At 36.3% G+C, this 18,843-nt stretch overlaps 1 protein-coding gene across 10 annotated transcripts in view; it reads left to right on the forward strand.

The window, feature by feature from the left end:
- The window catches only part of FAM214A (family with sequence similarity 214 member A), a 78,784-nt gene that overhangs the window by 50,355 nt on the left and 9,586 nt on the right, over nucleotides 1-18,843 (forward strand). For 8 of the 10 annotated variants that reach the window (XR_006270068.1, XM_043471945.1, XM_043471941.1 and 5 more), the window contains 8 exons: nucleotides 3,052-3,236; nucleotides 4,159-4,361; nucleotides 4,631-4,756; nucleotides 5,523-7,368; nucleotides 9,454-9,573; nucleotides 12,578-12,657; nucleotides 13,715-13,823; nucleotides 17,270-17,428. Coding sequence is in view for 9 of the 10 variants with exons in the window: in XM_043471945.1 (XP_043327880.1) it covers nucleotides 3,052-3,236; nucleotides 4,159-4,361; nucleotides 4,631-4,756; nucleotides 5,523-7,368; nucleotides 9,454-9,573; nucleotides 12,578-12,657; nucleotides 13,715-13,823; nucleotides 17,270-17,428 (2,828 nt within the window). In the remaining variant the exon portion in view is untranslated. Of the gene's footprint in view, nucleotides 1-3,051; nucleotides 3,237-4,158; nucleotides 4,362-4,630; nucleotides 4,757-5,522; nucleotides 7,369-9,453; nucleotides 9,574-12,577; nucleotides 12,658-13,714; nucleotides 13,824-17,269; nucleotides 17,429-18,208; nucleotides 18,389-18,843 lie in introns of those variants that run through there. The other 2 variants (XM_043471947.1, XM_043471940.1) reach the window with 2 other exon arrangements.

Genomic DNA, 18,843 nt, shown 5'->3' on the forward strand with positions numbered 1-18,843 from the left:
TTCTCCCAGTTTTTTAATGGTTTGTTCCTTGTTCTGACCTTGGCTTAAATGTTATCTGCTGAGAAAAGCCATCCCTCAACAGTCAGTATAAAGCATTCACATAATTCCTCTCAGTTTTTGCAATTATAGTATAGCAGTTAACACGATCTTCATACCCACATACTGGCTATATCAACTGAGCCCAATTCTCTAAGCATAACCTCTTCTCCTAAATCTTAACACCCTTTCTCAGATTCATCCATATGTTTTTCATATTATCAATATAAGGTACTCAGTTCAGTTCAGTTCAGTTGCTCAGTCGTGTCAGACTCCTTGTGACCCCATGAATCACAGCACGCCAGGTCTCCCTGTCCATCACCAACTCCCGGAGTTTACTCAAACTCATGTCCATCAAGTTGGTGATGCCATCCAGCCATCTCATCCTCTGTCATCCCCTTCTCCTCCTGCCCCCAATCCCTCCCAGCATCAGGATCTTTTCCAATGAGTCAACTCTTCGCATCAGGTGGCCAAAGTATTGGAGTTTCAGCTTCAGCATCAGTCCTTCCCATGAACACCCAGGCCTGATCTCCTGTAGGATGGACTGGTTGGATCTCCTTGCAGTCCAAGGGACTCTCAAGAGTCTTCTCCAACACCACAGTTCAAAAGCATCAATTCTTTGGTGCTCAGCTTTCTTTATAGTCCAACTCTCACATCCATACATGACCACTGGAAAAACCAAAGCCTTGACTAGACGGACCTTTGTTGGCAAAGTAATGTCTCTGCTTTTTAATATGCTATCTAGGTTGGTCATAACTTTCCTTCCAAGGAGTAAGTGTCTTTTAATTTCATGGCTGCAGTCACCATCTGCAGTGATTTTGGAGCCCAGAAAAATAAAGTCAGCCATTGTTTCCACTGTTTCCCCATCTACTTGCCATGAAGTGATGGGACCAGATGCCATGATCTTAGTTTTCTGAATGTTGAGCTTTAAGCCAACTTTTTCACTCTCCTCTTTCACTTTCATCAAGAGGCTTTTTAGTTCCTTTTCACTTTCTGCCATAAGGGTGGTGTCATCTGCATATCTGAGGTTATTAATATTTCTCCCAGCCATCCTGATTCCAGCTCGTTCTTCATCCATCCCCACACTTAGCATGATATACTCTGCATATAAGTTAAATAAACAAGTGACAATATACAGCCTTGATGTACCCCTTCCCAATCTGGAGCCAGTTCATTGTTCCATGTCTTGTTCTAACTGTTGTTTCTTGATCTGCATACAGGTTTCTCAGGAGGCAGGTGAGGTGGTCTGGTATCCTACCGTCGCTTTGAGAATTTTCCACAATTTGCCGTGATCCACACAAAGGCTTTATCACAGTCAGTGAAGCAGAAGGATGTTTTTCTGGAATTCTCTTGCTTTTTCTATTCCTTAATATTAAATATTTTAATTGAAGTTTACATAAAAATAATTTTATGCTATAATTGCCTTGTTTTTACTCTTTTTTCACTCTTTGTTCAGTTCAGTCACTTGGTTGTGTCCAACTCTTTGTGACCCCATGGACTGCAGCATGCCAGACCTCCCTGTCCATCACCAACTCCCAGAGTTTACTCAAACTCATGTCCATTGAGTCGGTGATGCCATCCAACCATACCATCCTCTGTCGTCCCCCTCTCCTCACACCTTCAGTCTTTCCCAGCTTCAGGTCTTTTCAAATAAGTCAGCTCTTCACATCAGGTGGTCAAAGTATTGGAGTTTCAGCTTCAATATCAGTCCTTCCGATGAATATTCAGGACTGATTTCCTTTAGGATGGACTGGTTGGATCTCCTTGCAGTCTAAGGACCTCTCAAGAGTCTTCTCCAACACCACAGTTCAAAAGCATCAATTCTTCGACACTCATCTTTCTTTATGGTCCAACTCTCACATCCATACATGACTGCTGGAAAAACCACAGCTTTGACTAGACAGACCTTTGTTAGCAAAGTAATGTCTCTGCTTTTTATTAGGCTGTCTTGATTGGTCATAACTTTTCTTCCAAGGAGCAAGTGTCTTTTAATTTCATGGCTGCAGTCACCATCTGCAGTGATTTTGGAGCCCAAAATATAAAGTCAGCCACTGTTTCCACTGTTTCCCAATCTACTTGCCGTGAAGTGATGGGACCAGATGACACGATCTTAGTTTTCTGAATGTTGAGTTCTAAGCCAATTTTTTCACTCTTTTCTTTCACTTTAATCTAGAGGCTCTTTAGTTCTTCTTCACTTTCTGCCCTTAGGGTGGTGTCATCTGCATATCTGAGGTTATTGATATTTCTCCCAGCAATCTTGATTCCAGCTTGTGTTTCATCCAGCCCAGCATTTCTCATGATGTACTCTGAATAAAAGTTAAATAAGCAGGGTGACAGTATACAGCCTTGACATACTCCTTTCCCAGTTTGGAACCAGTCTGTTGTTCCATGTCCAGTTCTAACTGTTGCTTCTTGACCTGCATACAGATTTCTCAGGAGGCAGGTGAAGTGGTCTGGTATTCCCATCTCTTGAAGAATTTTCCACAGTTTGTTGTGATGCACACAGTCAAAGGCTTTGGCATAGTCAATAAAGCAGAAATAGATGTTTTTCTGGAACTCTCTTGCTTTTACTTTGATCTAACGGATGTTGGCAATTTGATCTCTAGTTCCTCTGGCTTTTCTAAATCCAGCTTGAACATCTGGAAGTCCATAGTTCACGTACTGTAGAAGCCTGGCTTGGAGAATTTTGAGCATTACTTTACTAGTATGTGAGATGAGTGCAATTGTGCAGTAGTTTGAGCATTCTTTGGCATTGCCTTTCTTTGGGATTGGAATGAAAACTGATCTTTTCCAGTCCTGTGGCCACTGCTGAGTTTTCCAAATTTGCTGGCATATTGAGTGCAGAACTTTCACAACATCGTCTTTTAGGACTTGAAATAGCTTCACTCTTTGTTAGTGGATATAATTGAATTTGGGCTATGGTATTAGTTTTTGTAGACATTAAAAAATGAATTCCTGTCAAGGATACCTTAAAGCAAGGACCCATCTTTCTTTCTTTCTTTCTTTTAATACTAGATACTCTGGATGAATATTTTGAGTATGATGCAGAGGAATTCTTGGTCTCTCTGGCCTTGTTAATAACAGAAGGACGAACACCTGAATGTTCTGTTAAAGGTCGAACAGAAAGTTTCCATTGTCCTCCAGCACAGTCCTGTTACCCAGTAACTACAAAACATGAATGTAGTGACAAGCTGGCCCAGGTGAGAATTGTGTGTTGAATGCGTTTTATCTGCCTTTTATATAAATTAGCTTAAATTTTGTCATCACCTTTATTACAATTATAACATTCACATTTAACTATAAAATTGGTTACAACATAAAGAAAAAGTATAGTACGTAGCTTTTCCATCAGCAGGTAAGCGTGCAGCCAATTTCATACCTTTGTCCACACACATCAGATTTAAGATGATCCTTGTTAACTATGAATTAGATTCCGTTAGTTTTAGTCTCAGCCCTAGTTCATCAACTTTGTGTTCTTGTTTATTTATTAGATTTATGTTCATTATTATTTTCCCCATGTTAATGGGAGGATGCTTTTTGCTGCCATTAATGTTTCTGTATAATACTGTTAAAAATAATTATTTTGGTATGTAGCGTATAATTCGCTGTAAAGATATTTCTGCCAGTTAGTTTTTTAAATGTAGTCCAAAATTTTAAACTTCTAAAATCTTGTCTATTTTGAGTGTTTAATGAAAATGGACTTTTAATATTTTAAATTAAATTGAAATATTAATTTTTAATATTTTAATAGTTTGCTCTTAGAATGACTCTTTCGTCTATAATTAATGATATCATTGACAGATGAGACAAGGCTGGGCCATCTTGAGGCCTGTCAGACATTGTGCATGGCAGTTATTTTTCCACAAAATAGAGCAAAGATATCCTCCCACAAGAAAATTTGCATCAAAATTGTTGTTAGCTACTAATCCCCACACTCTGGAGTTAATAGTGCTGATGCATTGTTTAATGAGGAAACCTAAATAGACAGACAAGCCTGAGCAAAGCCCTTGAATAGGTGACTCATTTTCATACAGATGTCTGCTTTACAATTATACTTTTTGAATTGAAATATAAAATTGGATGGGCTATTGAGCCATTTTGCTTATCTCCATCTTCTCGAAGTGTCGCCAAGCCAGACGAACTAGGTCTGAGGTCGCCTTGTTGTGGAAGAATAACCTTCCAATCATGGTGGAAGTGATGCTACTACCAGACTGCTGCTACAGTGATGATGGGCCCACCACCGAAGGAATTGATCTGAATGATCCTGCTATTAAACAAGATGCATTATTATTAGAAAGATGGATATTGGAGCCAGTTCCTAGACAGTAAGTTGAACTGAGTTTGAAGTTGTCCCTGTTAAATTCGATTTTCCATTACTTTCTATAAATTACTTTAATAATATGTCTTTGAATCCCTCTATTTATGTATTAAAATTTACCTATTTTGTATTTCTGTGACTTCAAGTGACACTCGTAAATGTACTCCCACATTCTTGAAAGCACATACCCTGAGTGATGTATTTACCAGTTTCTTTCTAAAATTCAGTCATTTTATACTTGCTGACATTTAGATGATGCTTTTTGACTTTCTTTAGGAGTGGTGATCGATTTATTGAAGAGAAGACTCTCCTGTTGGCTGTCCGCTCATTTGTGTTTTTTTCTCAATTAAGTGCTTGGCTGAGTGTTTCTCATGGTGCTACTCCACGAAATATTCTTTACAGGTATGTCTAGGGCAGAAAAAGAACCATGCATATTCAGCTACAGTGGTTAACTACCGAATGGTATTTGACCTTTTAAGCAGTTTATTTTCTTCATTTCTAAATGTAAGTGGATAATATTTACTCAAGTTTTTCTCAAAGCAAGTTAGAGAAATTTAGATATGATATGACTCAAGATGAGTTTTGCTTCTTGGGTTAAATTTGGTGTAGATTTGTTTTCAGAGAACTGTTAAGCTTACTTTATAGAACCAACAATGAATTCATACCACCATTATAAATAAAGTGAAAAAACTTTCTGGGCTGCTGAATTTTCACAATGGTAAACCTACTTAATTTTTAGATCTTGAAAACTGTAAACACACAAGCTACTGAACAGCTGTCTTAACTGTCTCTTTAGGCAGGTAGCTGTGAGAAAGAGAGTATCTCTAAATCACCTCACAGAAAGCATATAATTATAATACAATTAACTGAATTCATTTATTTAGTAGCAAATGGAAAGTTCCTTTTTTCTGTTTTGACAACTAATTTTGAATTACAGTATTTTTAGTGCTTTACTACTATAGTGTTCTTAAAAAGAAGATTGTATTGCAGGCATAGTCTATTTATGTTGGTTTTGTTAGAGTGACATGCATGGTAAAGTAGATTAAAATCTCAATAGTAACTAATGCAAACAAAGGTAAGTATATGACTGTTTAAAGTTTTAAAAATAATGTATAATAATGATATGTTTTATAATCCATTGATTCCATTTTTTTCTGTGTGATTCTAGAATCAGTGCTGCTGATGTAGACCTACAGTGGAATTTCTCACAGACTCCAATTGAACATGTGTTTCCTGTTCCCAATGTTTCTCACAATGTGGCCTTGAAAGTCAGCGTTCAGTCCCTGCCCAGACAATCTAATTATCCAGTTTTGGCCTGTAGTATTCACACTAATATTGGCCTTTATGAGAAAAGAATTCAAGAACATGAACTTAAAACCCATCAGCACCGAAATTCTACAGAAGCAGATCACTGTAGTACAGACAGTTCACAGCGTGTTTGCAGCAAACAAACTTGGACCATGGCACCTGAAAGCATAATATTACATGCAAAAAATGGCACAACTCCAGAATATAATGCAGCTGTCAAAAATGTCAAGCTATATCCAGGCACTGGCAGTAAATCTGACTATGGAACATCTCAAGGCAATATTTTGGGCTTCAGTAGTATAGGAGAGAAAAAGTCACATGAAACATCAGTGAGAACTTTAAAATCGTTTTCAGTGGTTGATTCCAGTGACTCTAGTCGCCAGAGTTCCTGGCAGTCAGTTGGTGAAACTAATCCTTTAATAGGCTCTTTAATTCAGGACCGGCAAGAAGTTATCGCAAGAATAGCTCAGCATTTGATTCATTGTGATCCAAGTACTTCCCATATTTCTGGACATCCACTTAATATACAAGAATCTAGTTCACTTAATTCAAAACTTCTCCGTGTTTCACAAGAAAATGAAAGTGTAAGAAGATGTAAAGAAACATTCTCTGTCTCTTTTGGCAGTCCAGAGCTCACCTCTTCAGAAGACACCAGTGAAGGGAAGATTCGAGTAAAACCAGAAACTCCTCAAAATGGCACTTGCATCTCTAATGGTCTTCATTCTCGTCAGTCTGTTGGTGAGTCTAATCCTTTGATAAGCTCTTTACTCCAAGGACGGCAAGATATCATTGCAAGGATTGCTCAACACTTGGAGCATATTGATCCAATGGCATCTCACATGCCCCGGCAATCATTCAATATGCAGGACTCCAGTTCAGTTCCTTCTAAAGTATTTAGGAGTTCCTATGAAGACAAAAATTTATTGAAGAAAAACAAGGATGACATCTCTGTTTCCATTTCTAATACAAAATTTTCCTTGTTAGATGACATCAGTGAAGGGAAAAACTTAATATCTAACAAATATTTTAGTTCTTTTAATTGCAACAGTAAAGTCAAGCCTTCTTTGCAACCTCAAACAAGAAGAAATCTGTATAAGGACAATCCTAGTGAAATCCGAAGTACATTTCAGGAGATACAGAACAAAGCTACTGGTTTAATGACCCCTTCGAATATATCTCACTGCAGAGAAAACAACTTCGATTTGACAATCAGGTTAGAAAACACACCTTCTGAGTGTCAATTTAAGAAGCAAGAAATTAGCGATGAAATTGATAAAGAGCATTCAAATTGTAATAGTATTGACAAACAGATTTGCACAAATAAGTATAAGGACAAAATAATAAATGAAAATTATAATCCAGAATCTTTTAACAATCGCCAGTGTGATAATTCAAAAAAAAATGACTTGAAAGTAAAAGTTACTGTGTTGGAAATGTCTGGATGTCTGAGTAAACATGAAAACGAGTGCTCAAATAAAGACCCAAAGAGGCCTAAGCCATGTGAACAAAACACTCACCTTAATAGTATAGAAAATTATCTTGTTAAAGATAGTGAAGGTTTCAAATGCAAAAAGCTAGACCAATTAAGAAATGAACAGGATAAGAAAGAAGATCCAATTGATGAAAACTCTCAAAACTCTTCTCAGAGAAAGAATTTAAAAGATTGTTTGTCCACATGTGAACGACTGAAAAATAAAGAGGTGTTGGTAAGTAATATCTAACATTTCAAATATAATCCTCAAATATTTGTTATGGTTTGAATTTTGTTTACAGAAGATCTTGTTATAAAGGTCCAAGGTGCCATTGTCTATAGAGCAGACTGTCTGGCTACAGAACTAGTATTAGCATCCTTATAAATAAACCACCCACTTAAGAGCAAATGCTAGGTAAATTCTTCCTCTTTCCCTTTTTTGTTTATTTCAATACTGGGAACAGTTGCTGGAGAGTGAAAAGGAGTCAGAAATGAAACTTGTATCATTAGCTTAATGTGTTGTTAGCAACTCTGTCCCATTATGAGCAGAGTGCCCTTTGTGTTATGCCTCTGCTCAGCTAAGGTATATCTAGTGAAATCACTGACCTGTGGTCAAAATACCTACATTCCAGTCCAGACAAATTTGGTCCTTGAGTGAAGCTGAATAAATCACTCACTTCTAAAACTTCCAGTTTCCTCAATTTTAAAGTAAGAATGATGAATCTCTTTTGCTTTTAGTTGTAGTAATAATTAAATTGTAGATTTTTAAACATTTTTTAAACTTTTAATTTACTACATAAATCAGACATACTTAAGTTAGTTCCATTTTATTTGTCCACGAAACCACTTTTTAACTTTAGAAAATTATTATTAGGCTTAAATTTCCTTTGTTTCTCTAAAAAGCATTACAAATTTATATCTCAGTTATATGGAAAACTACTTAACTGCCTTGATCCGAATCTGAATGACCTTGGTTCATCTTCTTTATCAGGCAGATTAGTCTTGTTGGACATTAGAGTCTTAAAATTATGCTATGTTTCCAATTGCTGTTTTTCAACAGAAGATTTCCTCTCCTCTAACACATGGGTTTAACCAAATTTCAGTTTCCAATTTACTAAAACGTTAATTGTCACAAAAACCTACCCTGACCTTAAGAATACTAGCTTTTCATGATCCTTTCTGGTACATTATAGGGAGGCTTACTTTGACCATGGTACTTTTCAAGCTACTACGATTAGTTTTTTTCATGTTCTTACTTTAAATATAATTATACAGCCTTTGCTATGTGCCTAGGCACTCTTACGAATGTTTTATATATGTTGGCTTACTAAATCCTTTCACTATGATGTGAGATTAGGTGCTGTTACTAACTCAAGTTTGCAAATGAGGATTCTAGGCCTGGAGAGGTTATATAATGTGCCCAAGGTAATAAAGCTAGGAAATATTAAAGCCAGGACCCATTAGTTCTTTCTGATTTATATTCATGTGTTTTCATGAATTTTTGATTTCTGAGTATAAACTTGCATAAATTCTTAAGAACTAGTCTATTGCTTATATCACTTCAAAAACATGGTACTGTTACTGTGTTAAGTATATTTTAAAATTCACATTTATATTCTTGTATCATGCACTAACTACCAAATTACATTTTCTGAGGAGGGCTCTTGCTATTTACATAGTTTTGTATTTTAGAATATTGTACTAATTTTTTTCTAACTATGAGAAGTTGTTTTTTTTACAAATTAAAAAAATTGAATATTAGCTTACTAATGTTAGACTAAGTATAAAATACATTGACCTGGTGTGCTGCTGTCCATGGGGTCATAATAAGTCAGACACAACTGGGCAACTGAACAACAACAAGGCATACATTGGACGTACTTTCTTTATTTGAGTTTATTCAGCATCTTAGAAAAAACTCTTAAACTCTATTTTCTAATTAAAGTGTATATAAATGTGTGTGTATGTGGTCTTCCCTTGTGCCTCAGATGATAATAAAGAACCTGCCTGCCACTGCAGGAGATGCAGGTTCAGTCCCTGGGTTGGGAGGATACCCCAGAGAAGGAAACGGCAACCCACTCCAGTATTCTTGCCTTGAAAATCCCATGGTCAGAGGAGCCTGGCAGGATACAGTCCATGGGGTTGCAAAAGAGTCAGACACGGCTTAGCGACTTAACAACAAATAATGAATATGTGTGTATAGATAGGTTTATAGGTCATTAACTTTACCGCCAAGGATGTAATACCTCAGTACATATTAAGAATAAATCTAAAAACAAAAAGCTTAAATGTTACTATTAAAATCTAATTCTTTTCCTAGCAGAGAACTATACCACTTAAACATTCAAGTGTCTGGCAGAAACATAATTTTCATTCCTTGGATGGAACCTCAACCAGAGCCTTTCATCCTCGAACTGGATTGCCTCTTCTTTCCAGTCCTGTAAGTATTTTTCTCTTATTTTTTTTCTCTTATTATGTAAAATGTTTGCAAATAATTTTATCCAAATTTGAATTGAAAAAATTTAAATTTAAATACTTCAAAATAAATTTTTAGTGGGAAATCATTTTACCTTTTGATATACCTAATAGCTAAATGTTAATATGGAAAAAGAAAAAGTGGATAAAATGAATTTATTATGTTATGGTTATAAAATTTCTATGAAATTCTTAATGTCCAGCACATTAATTCTTACTAAGGAAAATAAGTGTCAAATGTATTTTTTATAAATAGATTTGTGTTATAGTACCGAGCCGGGTTGATACCACCAGCTGAATCATCTGGGATTCAGATTTATGGCTGTCGTTGACTTAGGACCTGTACAATTCATCATCTTATTTTGAGATATAGAGGTTTCCCCTTTCTACATTTACAAATAAACTTATAGATCTGAGTGTGATGGTTAAGAGCCTTGTTTTGGAGTCACACCGACTATTCTCTAGCCATGTGATGTTAAGTGAGAAATATTATCTCTCTGAGCCTCAGTTTCCTCATCTGTAAAAAGGGAGTGATAGTGTCTGCTTTAGTGTTGGGAGGATGATTAGTATCATTCCTGACATATGGTAAGCATTTGATAGTCACTAGTGCTGCCGTTTCAGTTAAACTAGAGGTAAGTTGTCAGTATCCTAGCAAACTGAAAATATATTTATTTTGCTACTAATGTAAGATAATTTTTGTTTTTATGCAAGTTTTAAAAGTAAAGGCAAAGTATATGTTTAAAAAATAATTCTTGAATAAGAGATCTAGATTTAAATTTGTAACTAGGACCTTAGGTATTTGTTTTAGAGAAGTTGAATTCCAAACAATGTAAAATAATCCCAAATATTTGACCTACCTATGAGGTGCTTTCAAAATACCCAAGTGATCAGGAAAAAAACTTGCATCATGCTGGTGTAAAGACCACTACATGCAGAATTCTGTTCAATATGGTAGACTGAGTTGATACAAGATCCTCCCTCTTTTCTAAACACAGAAATACTGGATAAAATATAACACAATTTCTAAATACATAATATAGTGTATAAGCAGGAAAGATACATTTCCAAATACTAACTTGGGGTGAATTAATTATGGCTTTCCAGAACATCTAAATCTAATATAGTGCTAAGGTTTAATGTTCCTGCTGGGTCAGGAGTCAGGTCTATACCGATCATAGCTGAGACCTAAAACCAAACTCCATAAAGCCAGAAACAGAAGAGGACTGCCATTCTAGAAATGGGAGAGAGGAGGGGGAAAAATCACCTATTTAATTAAAAGATACAACAGGAAGGTATAGATTAGATGGGAAAAAAGAAGCCCCCCAAAGAATTTGAACCTAAGCCTAAATCACCCCGAGGTAGGGGGCTCCAAATTTGTGCTATATATGAGAAAACATGAGATTATCCCACATCTATAACCCATGGCACCAAGGATTTATTTTCAACAATAGCTCCTGCTGAAGATGATCTCAGGGGAATTCTTTGTAAAATTTTCCAGGATATAAATGAAGATAAAGACAGGGAACTGAGATAAGAGCACATGTGGAATTGGAAAAATAGAAATGAAAAATATAACTGAAGTGTACATATATATGCACATACCCATATACATGAATTAAATGGTGGACTGAAATCATCTGAATTGAGATTTAGTAAATGGATAAACAGATGTTAAGAAAGCACCTGGAATAAAGTGCAGAAGGAAAGACAGATGGTACAGAATGGAAGTGGCCTGGAGGATAAAACAAAATGTTCAATTTAAGCCTAGTAGAGATTCCAAAAGGAAGACTAGATGGAATAAAGAAAATGCAGTATTAGAAGAAATGAAAGTAGAAAATGTTCCTAAATTGAAGACGTGAGAATTTGGATTGAATATTTCACATTAAGTTCTGAGTCCAAAATATAGCATGGTATACTTGTACAACTCTCAAAAATATTGAGATTGTTTAGACTTCCAGTATCATCTGTTTCTTAATCATAAATTAGACCAATCACTCAGATACTTTATACATATTTAACTTTAATTTTAGAGACAAATCCATCTAACCTGCATGTTGTATGTGATTTTACCTTTTAATTTACACTGGGGTCTTTCACTTTTAGAGTATTTTGAGCTAGTTGGTGGTATGTCTTAAATGTAATTTGGTATGCAATAGTGATTGAAAATCCAGAATAGTATTTTTCAAAACTAATCTCTGTGAAGCCCCCCCCAGCCAGGGTTCTTAGAAATGTGCACTGGGGTAGGGATAGGTAAAGGAGCAGCAGAGTTGCCCAGCCCCCACACTTCCATCACCATTTAATTCTTTCCCCCCCTTTTATTGGAAAGCTATAAATCATTTATTTCTACCACATTCAATACAGAAGTATGTAAAGTAAAAAGTAAAAATCTTATTATAATATATATTAAGATTACATGTAAAATTTGGTTTTAGAGAAAACTGGTTATGATTCTTTCTTCATTTATTTGACTGCAGCAAGGTTTTAGTTGTGGCCTGTGGGATCTAGTTCCCTGACCAGGGATCAAACCCAGGGCCCTATATTGGGAGCCCAGAATCTTAGACACTGGACTGACGACCAGGAAAGTCCCTGGTTCTGGTTCTTAAAAAGTCAAAACCTAGGGAATTCCCTGGTGGTCCAGTGGTTTGGATTTGGCACTTTCACTGCAGTGGCCCTAGTTAATCTCTGGTCAGGGAACTAAGATCCTGCAAGCTTCGAGGTGTGGCCAAAAAAAAACCCAGTAAAAGTACTTTTATTAATCATTTGTTTATTTTTTAACTAGTTAATAAAATGAAGACATAGGGACAATATGTAATAAAAAGGGTGATTTTAAGTATACTATTAAGAGAGAAGTTGTATTATTTTTTAAGATATGTTTAGCTTTCATTTGAAATTTGTTCGATCAATTCAAGAAAAAAATGCAGTCTTTTGAAATTCTTTTGAAACCTAACAAGTGATTATTTTAACCTTAGGTTCCTCAAAGAAAGGCACAATCAGGTTGCTTTGATCTGGATTCTTCATTCCTGCATCTGAAAAGCTTATCATCTAGAAGGTATTTATCTTAAAACTCATTTGTGTATATGAAATAGTATTACATAAAATTCTAGTCTTTCATAGTAAATGATGTTGATTCTGAAAATCAAAATTTCAACAGGAATCTTATTTTTCAGTTTATCATTTTCAAGATGATTTCACACATTCAGTTATTAAAGATGACAGAGATTAAGACAACGCATTGCTAACTATATAATGGCATCATAATAAACAAACACTGAACATTGGTTTTAACATTTAAGTGGGTTTGTCTGTTTCTGGTCATTCACCTCCTCCTCTGTCTTATACACCTTTGCAAAACAGCCTTGGCAGTTTGTTCCATGTTGACAAATAATACTCTCATTAGATTCCTTAGTCACATAATTTTGCTTTGTATTCTAGTTCTTAAAATGAAGATTGATGTAGAAGACTGCATTCAGTTCAGTTCAGTCACTCAGTCGTGTCTGACTCCTTGCAACCCCATGAACCACAGCACACCAGACCTCCCTGTCTATCACCAACTCCCGGAATTTACCCAAACTCATGTCCATTGAGTCAGTGATGCCAGCTAACCATCTCATCCTCTGTCGTCCCCTTCTTCTACCTTCAATTTTTCCCAACATCAGGGTCTTTTCAAATGAGTCAGCTCTTCACATCAGGTGGCCAAAGTATTTGAGTTTCAGCTTCAACATCAGTCCTTCCAGTGAACACCTAGGACTGATTTCCTTTAGGATGGACTGGTTGGATCTCCTTGCAGTGCAAGAAGACTGCATTACACTACTATGTATTTCCAGTAGATGTTTCCGTGTGATATGTTATAAATTCCACCTTGAAATCTAGGATGCTTTATATATATTCTTTATCAAATACAATAACAAAGATTATAAAATCAGGAATTTAAGATATTTCATATCTTAACATTTGTTTACATTAAATTTTTTATTATGATAGTTTAAGTAAAATTGATCAGATCTTCCTAATTTAGTTTTGTACAAAAGTAAATTAGAAAACATTGTTGTTAATGTGCCCATTTGCTGATTTGTTCTTTTTTGATTTTTTGTTCTGTTTTTAAATAGTCCTCAACCATGTTTAAACATTGAAGATGATCCAGATATTCATGAAAAACCACTTCTGAGTTCTAGTGCTCCACCTGTAACAAGTCTTAGTCTCTTAGGAAATTTTGAGGTAATGTTTTTTAAAACTATTTTAAGAGCTGATGTTTCTTAACCTAGATCCATGGTGCTGTATCATTTGTTTTTGAAAAGGAAATAAGTAGATTATATTTTTCTAAAGCCTTGAAATCACCTCCTTTCCTTCCTTTCCGATTTTTCCTTTTTCTTGTTTTCCCTCTCCTTTTCATGACAAGTGAAGTTGGGAGATTGTTGACAGTGATAACTTACAGTTGAGTAGCTGGTGGGAAGAGAGGGAGCACATAGGTGAAATCAGGTTGTATGGAGGTATCCGTTACTCTACCTGGAAAATAGACTTGACCACATCTTACTGGTAAAACTGTCTCTGGGATCCAGAAGGAATTGAAGATGGGCTGGTAGAAGATGATTCATCATCAAAGGAGGTTGATTTTCAAAATCAAATGGTTCTTTGTACTATATTTACAACTTCTCTGTAAATCTAAATTTATTCTAAAATAAGATTATTTTTAAAAAGTCAAATGGTTAAAGGTCTCTCATACATGTGCTGCTTTATTTAATGACTGTTGTACTTGAGATCAAGTATATCAAGGGTTTAGTTGTCTTCAATTAGAAAAGTCTTAAACATTGTACTTGTAAATGACATTAAAAATTTTTTTGATTGAAATATAGTTGATTTACAATGTTGTATTAGATTCTGCTGTATAGCAAAGTGAATCAGTTGTAAATATACATATATCTACTCTTTTTTAGATTCATTTCCCATATGGGTCATTACAGAGTATTGAATAGAGTTCCCTGTGCAGTATAGTAGGTCCTTATTAGTTATCTGTTTTATATATAGTTCAGTTCAGTTCAGTTCAGTCGCTCAGTCGTGTCCGACTCTTTGCGACCCCATGAATCACAGCACGCCAGACCTCCCTGTCCATCACCAACTCCCGGAGTTTACTCAAACTCATGTCCATTGAGTCGGTGATGCCATCCAGCCATCTCATCTTCTGTTGTCCCCTTCTCCTCCTGCCACCAATCCCTCCCAGCATCAGGGACTTTTCCAATTTATATGTAGTAGTGTGTATATTATTAATCCCAATCTACCAATTTATCCTGCCCCACTTACCCGCTGTAACCATAAGTTTATTTTCTATATCTTTAACTCTTTATGTTTTGTAGATAAGTTTATTTGTACCCTCTTTTTAGATTCCACATCTAAGTCGTATTATATTTTATTTATCTTTACCTGACTTACTTCACTTAGTATGATAATCTCTAGGTCCCTCCATATCGCTGTAAATGGCATTATTTCATTCTTCCTGTGACTCAGTATTACTCCATTGTATATTTGTACCACATATTCTTTATCCAGTCCTCTGTCGATGGACGTTTAGGTTGCTTCCATGTTCTGGCTATTGTAAATAGTGCAACAGTGAACATTAGGGTGCATGTATCATTTTGATTTATGGTTTTCTCCAGGTATACCAGTGGGATTGCTGGGTCATATGGTAGCTCTATTTATATTTTTTTAAGGAACCTCCATACTGTTCTTCATAGTGGCTATACCAATTTACATTCCCACCAACAGTGATTTTAAAGAATTCCTTGGCAGTCCAGTAGTTAGGACTCCCTGCTTCCACTTCAGGGAGTAGGGTTTCAGTCCCTATCGGGGAACTAAGATACTGCATGCCGCGAGGTACAGCCAAAGGATAAATGAATGATTTTGTATGTATTTATGGGTATGGGTGTATGTACACACACACACACACACACACACACACACACACACACACTTCCCTGGTGGCACACACACACACACACACACACACACACACACACTTCCCTGGTGGCTCAGCAGTAAAGAATTCACCTGCCACTGCAGGAGCCATGGGTTCAATCCTTGGGTCAGGAAAGAAATGGAAACCCACTCAAGGATTCTTGCCTGGGAAATTCCGTGGACAGAGGAGCAACTTAACAACTAAACAACAACAACAGTGGGTGTATATATATGTGTGTGTGTGTGTTGTGTATTTATACATACGTATGTTTGTATGTATATATATGCATGTAGGACAGGGGAGCCTGGCAGGCTACAGTCCATGGGGTCACAAAAGGGTTGGACACGACTTAGCAACTAAACAACAACAACGATGGGTGTATATGTGTGTGTGTGTGTGTACATATGTATGTTGTATGTGTGTGTATATATATATATATATATATATATATATGCGTGTATAAAAACGTATCCTGAAAAAGGACATGGCAACTCACTCCAGTATTCTTGCCTGGAGAATCCTATGGACAGAGCAGTCTGGTTGGCTACAATCCATAGGGTTGCACAGAGTCAGATACTACTGAAGCAACTTAGCTTGCATGCATGCATAAACACATATATAACCACCAATCACCTTGTTCAACTTGCTTATTAATTTTGTTCATGGGGGGAGATTTTTGTATGTAGATTTCCAAATCATATAGAAATAGAAACGGTTTTATTTTTTACTTTGTAATTTGTATGCCTTTTATTTCCTTTTCTTGTAGTTTTGCACTGAATAGGGCCTAGCATGCATGCTAGTATATTCATTTAAAAATCTAAAGTCTGAGACCACTTTGGCTCATTGACATGGTCTTTTTGACCATGGAACTTGAGAATTGCTGATGTCACTTTCAAATTTAGACTTGTGAGGGCTTGGAGTGTTGCTTTTCAAAGAATTACTGAATCAAAGAAATGCTACTCACATTTCATGATGTATGCATATATGTGTTGATACACATATGTATATGTGTGTGTGTATATATATATAAAAGAGAGCTTGTGAAAAGATTTACTTGTTTCTCATACCTGGGCAGATAAATATTAAATAACAGAGTGGCTTCCTTAGTGAATGAACTTGGGAGAGATGGATAAAGAGCTTCTCTACTGCTTTTATTTATATACTCTTAAATATTTTCCTCAACATGTATTTGCTATTTTTTAAATTAAACTGAAAAATAAAATATATGTCACATACAACAGTTTTTAAGAAGCACTTGTTTCTCAAAGCTGAGTACTTGACTTTCTGTTTTGATGCAACTTCTGTAATATAACCTGTTAATAAGCTTTCAAGTGCTTCTCTGTGGCTAACACTAGGAACTAACTAGGCTAATACTCTGTGAGGAATAAGAAAATTTATAATATTATACTTGCTCTGGTAGAGCATATTTTTCTTCACAGAGATAAGAATAGCTTATTATGCAATTATGTCTAAACAGTGGTTAAGTTTAAAGATAGTTCAATGTAGATTTGAATAGTAAAGAGGCCAAACTTTATATGATTGATGTGGGAGGAAATTGATTTCTGGTCAGATGAACTTTTGAAATGAGGGCATGGCAATAGCAGTGACCACTCACCTAGTGCCAGAAAGCGTAGTAACATATTTCTTTAAATAGAAAGAAAGAATGTGTTAACTTTTAATTATTCCTTAAAATTTCTTTTATTTTATCTTCCAGGAATCTGTCTTGAACTATCGTTTAGATCCTCTCGGCATTGTTGATGGCTTTACTGCAGAGGTAGGGGCAAGTGGTGTCTTCTGCCCCACCCATTTGACTCTTCCAGTTGAAGTGTCATTCTACAGTGTTTCTGACGATAACGCTCCCTCTCCTTATATGGCAAGTATTTTTCAATTGTCTTCTGCTGAAATCAACCATCTTAATGACAAATGCCTTTAAGTTTAAAGAGATTTAGTACTGCTTTGGTGCAATGCTTGAAAATATAAAGCATTTCCTAAGAGGGGATTGAGGGCCAAATAGAGACCAATATGCCAAAACAGCACCTTACAGCTTCTTTCTGAGCAAGCTCCAATGACAGGTATCCTCTTCTGTATTTGAGATGATGCTGAAAATTTACTTGTTTTTATATAATTCGAAAAATGATAAAATTTTGATTAGTGACACTGTAATTCCATATCTTGCTGAGTTCACACAAATTCTTAAGTCCTTACTGTGCACTCTAGTCCTATCAGGGTTGCCTTCACTATGATCCTCATCTCAGTAGAGTTTAAATAAAGATTTAGTGACCTACGTTTTCTGTGAAACCGTTTCACTCCCTTTCTCCTGTTTGGTTTATCTTTGGACCATTTTTTTTTCCAGTCCCAATCCTAGGATTCCTAAAACAGACGAGGATACTGTATTACACAGTTTATTTCTTTAGCTCTGAATGTGGCCCGGTGTAGTTTCTTGAAATTGATGGATAAATCGGCCCAGACCTGGGGAATGCCAAGGGTGAGACTTTACACCAGAAGCCACCTGGTTTCCTGAGGCTCCAACTTGAGAGCTTCTAGCAGCACAACCCTGCTGATCAGAGTTAGGGGAGAATGAGTAATCTGTGCAGGGTACGTAAACTGATTAACAATTGGCCACAAATGCAAGCTATTCTGAATCTACCCTCAGGACTGCAAACGAGTTTGCCTGCTTGCTAAATACAGCCAATAACATCAAGTAGAAATGAATTTGGACTTCTCTGGTGGGTCAGCGGTAAAGAATCTGCCTGCAATATACAAGACCTGGTTTCGATCCCTGGGTCGGGAAGATTCTCTGGAGGAGGACATGGCAACCCACTCCAATATCCTTGCCTGGAGAATCCCGTGAACAGAAGAGCCTGGTGGCTACAGTCCATGGGATTGCAAAGAGTTGGACACGACTGAGCAACTGAACAACAGAACAGGATTTTTTAGCTCAGTGGGCATGAATTTGAACAAACTCCTAAAGACAGTGAAGGACAGGGAAGCCTGACGTGCTGTAGTCCATGAGGTCTCAAAGACTGCATGACTGAACAACAACAAGGTTCTTTAGAATACTAGCTATTTCTGACTCCATGCCAATGTTTTAGTGGAGAGTGAAACAGCTCAGGGGAATAAGAGCAGTGTCTTGAACCTTAAGATCCTATAATTTTATCTTTCTCATTTTTTTATTCCAGCAGATTTGAGGATAAAATAAGCCCTCAACTGCAAAAATGATACCAGGTCCTGGTGTGTGATTACTGTCAGCCCCTTTCCAAAAGACAAGTCAGTGGCTACTAATACAAG

This window comes from Cervus canadensis, chromosome 6 (genome assembly GCF_019320065.1).
Source record: "Cervus canadensis isolate Bull #8, Minnesota chromosome 6, ASM1932006v1, whole genome shotgun sequence".
In the NCBI taxonomy this organism is placed as follows: Eukaryota; Metazoa; Chordata; class Mammalia; order Artiodactyla; family Cervidae; genus Cervus; species Cervus canadensis.